Source organism: Aquarana catesbeiana, linkage group LG06, assembly GCF_042186555.1.
Source record: "Aquarana catesbeiana isolate 2022-GZ linkage group LG06, ASM4218655v1, whole genome shotgun sequence".
Classification (NCBI taxonomy): domain Eukaryota; kingdom Metazoa; phylum Chordata; class Amphibia; order Anura; family Ranidae; genus Aquarana; species Aquarana catesbeiana.
In genome coordinates this window covers 102,268,183-102,274,906 of record NC_133329.1, presented here as the reverse complement: position 1 = coordinate 102,274,906, position 6,724 = coordinate 102,268,183, and the positions used below count along the sequence as shown (strand labels likewise).

The 6,724-nt window shown below is 45.1% G+C and overlaps 1 protein-coding gene across 1 annotated transcript in view; it reads left to right on the top strand.

Moving 5' to 3' along the window:
* Positions 1-4,977, top strand: part of LOC141148803 (dynein axonemal assembly factor 8-like) — a 218,919-nt gene extending 213,942 nt beyond the window's left edge. The window contains exons 30-31 of the mRNA XM_073636564.1: positions 3,508-3,571; positions 3,872-4,977. Of these exons, the coding sequence (XP_073492665.1) occupies positions 3,508-3,571; positions 3,872-3,949 (142 nt within the window). The 3' untranslated portion in view covers positions 3,950-4,977. The remainder of the gene's footprint in view (positions 1-3,507; positions 3,572-3,871) is intronic.
* Positions 4,978-6,724: the final 1,747 nt, after the last annotated feature.

Below are 6,724 nucleotides of genomic sequence, written 5' to 3'. Positions count from 1 at the left end.
TGAACAAATTAAATAGGATTGGTCCCAGCACAGAACCCTGGGGGACCCCACTACCCACCCCTGACCATTCTGAGTACTCCCCATTTATCACCACCCTCTGAACACGCCCTTGTAGCCAGTTTTCAATCCATGTACTCACCCTATGGTCCATGCCAACGCACCTTATTTTGTACAGTAAACGTTTATGGGGAACTGTGTCAAATGCTTTTGCAAAATCCAGATACACCACGTCTACGGGCCTTCCTTTATCTAGATGGCAACTCACCTCCTCATAGAAGGTTAATAGATTGGTTTGGCAAGAACGATTCTTCATGAATCCATGCTGATTACTGCTAATGATATCATTCTTATTACTAAAATCTTGTATATAGTCCCTTATCATCCCCTCCAAGAGTTTACATACTATTGATGTTAGGCTAACTGGTCTGTAATTCCCAGGGATGTTTTTTGGGCCCTTTTTAAATATTGGTGCTACATTGGCTTTTCTCCAATCAGCTGGTACCATTCCAGTCAATAGACTGTCTGTAAAAATTAGGAACAACGGTCTGGCAATGACACACTTCCTCCCAATGACACCAATGATGGGACACACTTCCTCCCAATAACACTAATGATGGGACACAATTCCTTCCAACAACACCATCAATAGGACACAATTTCTCTTACTGACATCAAACAAAGGGGCATTGTTTACTCTCACTGATGCTGGGTTATTTTCTACTCCCGGTGGCCATGGTCCAGCCCTCCTAAAGTCTGAAGGACAGTAAACTGGCCCTTTTTTTACTAAGTTTTGGGGCCCCTAGTGCAGAGTGACATCCCCAATCATCCCTGCTAGATCTTCCCCACTAACTGACGCTGTAATCACGTGTGATGGAGAGGGGGAAACAGGGATGATGAGTCAGTGCTGGGGCAACCCTGGTCATGTTGAGCAGTTTGCAGAGGAAAAGCAGAAGTGAATGGTTTCCTATGAGTAGACTGGTGGAGCATGTGCATTGAGGGTGGGAACGCGACACCTGGAGAATCAGCTGCTTTAGTGTTGCCACCAACTATTAGGAGGTGACGAGAAACAGCAAGGTCAAACAAGTATTTAGTAATGTAGAGCAGGTGCATAAACAAAAACTTATTTAAAAAAAAGTTCAATATCTAATTTTAAGGACACAGTAAATAGACAGAAAAAATATTGACTTGAAAGCTGAACTCCATCTTTAATATATGTTACACAGGGCTCAAAATTTCAAGTCCCGAGCTACTAGCCAGGTCTCAAGGGTTACTCGCCACCAATTGCCCACCCAACCCTTACCTGCCCCTAATCACACCATCATAAATTATCTCATGAAATGACACTTAAATGTTTTATGCAGAATTAAGTTACAAAAATAGATATTACCAACAACTTTATCAGTTCCCCTCAGCACAGCCTCACCAGTGTCCATCAATGCAGGCTCACCTGTGCCCATCATTGCAGCGTGACCTGTGTTTATCATTGCAGCTTGACCTGTGCCCATAATTGCAGCATAACCTGTGCTCATCATTGCAGCCTCACCGTGCATTGCAGCCTCACTGTGCCCAACATTGCAGCCTCATCGTGCCCCCATTGCAGCCTCACCATGCGCAGCCTCACCGTGCCCCACATTGCAGCCTCACTGTGTCCCACATTGCAGCCTCACTGTGCCCCAAATTGCAGCCTCACTGTGCCCCAAATTGCAGCCTCTCTGTGCCCCAAATAGCAGCCTCACTGTGCCCCAAATTGCAGCCTCACTGTGCCCCACATTGCAGCCTCACTGTGCCCCACATTGCAGCCTCACTGTGCCCCAAATTGCAGCCTCACTGTGCCCCCATTGCAGCCTCACTGTGCCCCGAATTGCAGCATCACTGTGCCCCCATTGCAGCCTTGCCAGGGCGGACGGATCATGACGAGTTAGAAGAGAGCCAGGGTCGCAGAGCAGTAAAACACGCCGTAACAGCTGATATTGAAACTGTCTCCACTCTGCTCACTCTCACACAGCCCCCGCCTCCTCCTAACCCCGCGCCTGTGATAGACAGAATGCATCCCCGCATTGCACCCGCGTTCTGTCTATCACGGGGCAGGGTTAGGAGGAGGCGGGGCTGTGTGAGAGTGAGCAGAGCCGAGACAGTTTCAATGTCAGCTGTTGATCCCGTAGCACTCCTGTAACTCCATACACTCTTCCACCGGGAGAACGGCTCCCGATCAACTCCGCCCGCGGTGCTCGCCCCCCCCCCCCCCCCACTCCCAGGCAGCCCGGCTCATGTGCAAGCAAAAATGCTGTTTTTTATTTTCCATGCGAATGTACCCCTCAGATCTAGAGCAAATGCACTTCCAAGTGCACTTGTAGTGCATAGTATATTTTCTTTTAGTAAATCAATCCCTATGTCCCTCACTAACATGTGAGGCTGCTGGATGTGCGGTATAAACTGTATGTAGCTGCGGCCACATCAAGCATACCACACTGTGTTCTTTGTTCAAGCCGAGACTTCCTGTCTTATACCTGGAACACAGTAGAGTCTATCACAGCGGCGCTCAGCCATTCAAAGAAAGCCATGTATTCTAGCAATGAATACAAAGCTTCCTCTGGCTGAGTCAGAGGTTGTGACATCAGCCCGCCACACTGACTCAACCAATCAGAGAAAGCTTTGTATTCATTGCTAGAATACTTTGCTCTCTCTGAACGGCTGAGTGCCGATCAGATAGATGTGTTCCAGGTATGAGAATAGGAAGTCTCGGCTCGCACCCATAATGCAGTGCGGCATGCTGTATGTGGCCGCAGCTACATACAGTTTATACCGCACATCCAGCGGCCTCATATGTTAGTGAGGGACATAGTTCATTTGCGCCAAGCTGGCCCAAACAAACTATGTAAAGTATATCAAAAGATGGAGTTCAGCTTTAATGACACTTTAAGGAATTCAGACTTGTTTCTCAGTTTTATTTTTCTAAAAGTCCCTAACTCAAAGTTGTTGAATCTGGACAAAGCCAGGTAGCTAACATTTTCAAGACAAAGTCAGCAATAGTGACCCTTATATTCCTTAATGGAAAATGTACTTTAAATAAAACCCACTGTATTTCAGTTCATGATTCAGAGTGTGTGTATGCAACCAGTGCCAGATTTATAAGAGGGCAAAAGGAGCGAATGACCTGCCCCCCCCCCCCCCCCCCCCCATTGTGTCATGCATTTTAAAAATGTGTGACTGTCATTGAGAATGTAAACCAAATGTATATGAGATGCTCCCAGAACCTGAAGTGCCCCGGGCCCCCCAAAGTCTAAATCTGGCCCTATATGCAAGTATAAATGGCTGCTCCCATGTACATATAATAAAGACCTGAAAATTCAAACCTGGACAGTCTTTACCAAAGTTGGTTGGCAAAAGTATTCCGGCAGAGTATGGCCTGACCGAACCCTGTGACCTCTCATGCCAGCACTGGTTTAAAATTGTTATCCTTTTTTTATTCTTAATTTATTGCTTAACATGATTATTATTTTCTTCCAGTACTAACTTACAAAATGGACAGAACTTCACACAATCGTTGCTGAGTCCCCAGAGCCAGCCACAGGTAAGTGCCACGTGCCTGCACAGATCCTCCAGGCTGCAGCTATTCATTGTGCTGACACAACTTACACAAACCAGACACTGGCCAAGTTGCAGAGAATTGCATTTATATTGTTGATTTCATTTAGCAGCACTGAATTGCATTCTCAGCTGCTCCTTTGGGAATTGAGAGATAAGAGTGAGATGTGCTGACCGAGTAGAGTGATCCTGCTTAGTCTTCTCATTTCTGTGTCACCTTATTTTGCTCCAACGTCTATCTCCAGCACCCACCCTTACCTCATCTTCTTTCCTATTCTCTCTTCAGGCCAACAAGATTCTCAGCTGCGTTTTTGATTCACTGACCCCTGACAGCATCCACCAAATTGTGCCTCAGGCCTTGTGAGAAATGGCGCTCTATACAGCGCTCATCAGCTCTCCAATGACAGCTCAAAGTCACTCTGACATTCCATCCTAAGATCGGAAAGCGGATCTACTGCCAGCTCATCAAGAAAATAACAGCGATAAATCTATATGACAAATTAAAATTGTAATTTGGCAAACTACATTCTGATGAGGTTTTTGTACCCACCAAGCTGTGCCTCTTGAGTTCCAAATGCCAAATATAAAAACTCCTCAACACATCCTTGTTAGCTAAAGAAACCTAATTAAGGCCTGCTTCTTATGTTCACAAAAAACAGACTTGTAAGTATTCAAACATTGGCAACTTATGGGAAAGTCAGTCCCAAGGTGTCTCTGTACATTGAGGTACCGACCTGCCATAATCTATAGGACCCCTCACACTGGGATATGGCAAGGAATACTTTGACAGCACACTTACCTGAATGTCAACCCCATGTCTTCTTGACAATGACTGAGGCTGAATTTTTTACCAGGAACCTGCAGGCCTTTCGCAATGCTCTGCCCTATTCAATCAGGTGGTTTTATAGTATAGTGGTTCCAGGGGCGGATCCAGCCCCCCCCCCGAGAAAATATTATCAGCAGCAGGCCGGCCTGTCCTGACACTGGTTGCTATCACCTGCCGCCTGGTGTCTAGCAACCAGTGATGTCACTTCCGAGCCGAGGAGGAGAGCGAGGCACCAGCATTCAAAGCGGAGTGGAGAAGGAGGATATAACTTCTTGCTCCTCCGTGCCTAGTGTGTGAATGTTGGCTCCACCCACCTCCCCCTCCATCTTCTCCAGGCTCCATCGTGGCGTGAAGGAAGGGAGCTTCCAGTTCCATGGCTGTGTAGATAGGTTGGAGGATTGTATGTGCATGCCACATTTCCTGAACTTGAAGGTCGGTATTAGTTGTCAATTTAGGTTGGAGTCCAACTAACAGGGAAATATGGCCTTCCCTCCATTATATCACTTTGCTTTTTGACCAGCAGATCTTTAGTAATATACATAAATACTGTGCAGAGGAGTTATTGAGGGGGCAGCAAATTTACACTGTCATACAAGCTGTACACTCACTACTTTCACTACTTTACATTGTAGCAAAGTGTCATTTCTTCAGTGCTGTCACATGAAAAGATATAATAAAATATTTACAAAAATGTGAGAAGTGCACTCACTTTAGTGGGATACTGTGTATATACAGTGGCTTGCGAAAGTATTCGTCCCCCTTGAACTTTTCAACCTTTTGCCACATTTCAGGCTTCAAACATAAAGATATAAAATTTTTATTTTTTGTGAAGAATCACCAACAAGTGGGACACAATTGTGAAGTGGAACGAAATCTTTTGGATTTTTGAAACTTTTTTAACTAATAAAAAAATGAAAAGTGGGGCGTGCAAAATTATTCGGCCCCCTTGTGTTAATACTTTTGTAGAGCCACCTTTTGCTGCGATTACAGCTGCAAGTCGCTTGGGGTATATCTCTATCAGTTTTGCACATCGAGAGACTGAAATTCTTGCCCATTCTTCCTTGCAAAACAGCTCGAGCTCAGTGAGGTTGGATGGAGAGCGTTTGTGAACAGCAGTTTTCAGCTCTTTCCACAGATTCTCGATTGGATTCAGGTCTGGACTTTGACTTGGCCATTCTAACACCTGGATACGTTTATTTGTGACCATTCCTTTGTAGATTTTGCTGTATGTTTGGGATCATTGTCTTGTTGGAAGATAAATCTCCGTCCCAGTTTCAGGTCTTTTGCAGACTCCAACAGGTTTTCATCCAGAATGGTCCTGTATTTGGCTGCATCCATCTTCCCCTCAATTTTAACCATCTTCCCTGTCCCTGCTGAAGAAAAGCAGGCCCAAACCATGATGCTGCCACCACCATGTTTGACAGTGGGGATGGTGTGTTGAGTGTGATGAGCTGTGTTGCTTTTACGCCAAACATAACGTTTTGCATTGTGGCCAAAAAGTTCGATTTTGGTTTCATCGGACCAGAGCACCTTCTTCCACATGTTTGGTGTGTCTCCCAGGTGGCTTGTGGCAAACTTTAGACAAGACTTTTTATGGATATCTTTGAGAAATGGCTTTCTTCTTGCCACTCTTCCATAAAGGCCAGATTTGTGCAGTGTACGACTGATTGTTGTCCTATGGACAGACTCTCCCACCTCAGCTGTAGTTCTCTGCAGTTCATCCAGAGTGATCATGGGCCTCTTGGCTGCACCTCTGATCAGTCTTCTCCTTGTCTGAGCTGAAAGTTTAGAGGGACAGCCATGTCTTGGTAGATTTGCAGTGGTCTGATACTCCTTCCATTTCAAAATGATCGCTTGCACAGTGCTCCTTGGGATGTTTAAAGCTTGGGAAATCTTTTTGTATCCAAATCCGGCTTTAAACTTCTCCACAACAGTATTACGGACCTGCCTGGTGTGTTCCTTGGTCTTCATGATACTCTCTGCGCTTTCAACAGAACCCTGAGACTATCACAGAGCACGTGCATTTATACATAGACTTGATTACACACAGGTGGATTCTATTTATCACCATCAGTCATTTAGGACAACATTGGATCATTCAGAGATCCTTGCTGAACTTCTGGAGTGAGTTTGCTGCACTGAAAGTAAAGGGGCCGAATAATTTTGCACGCACCACTTTTCAGTTTTTTAATTGCTAAAAAAGTTTAAAATATCCAATAGATTTCGTTCCACTTCACAATTGTGTCTCACTTGTTGGTGATTCTTCACAAAAAATTAAAATTTTATATCTTTATGTTTGAAGCCTGAAATGTG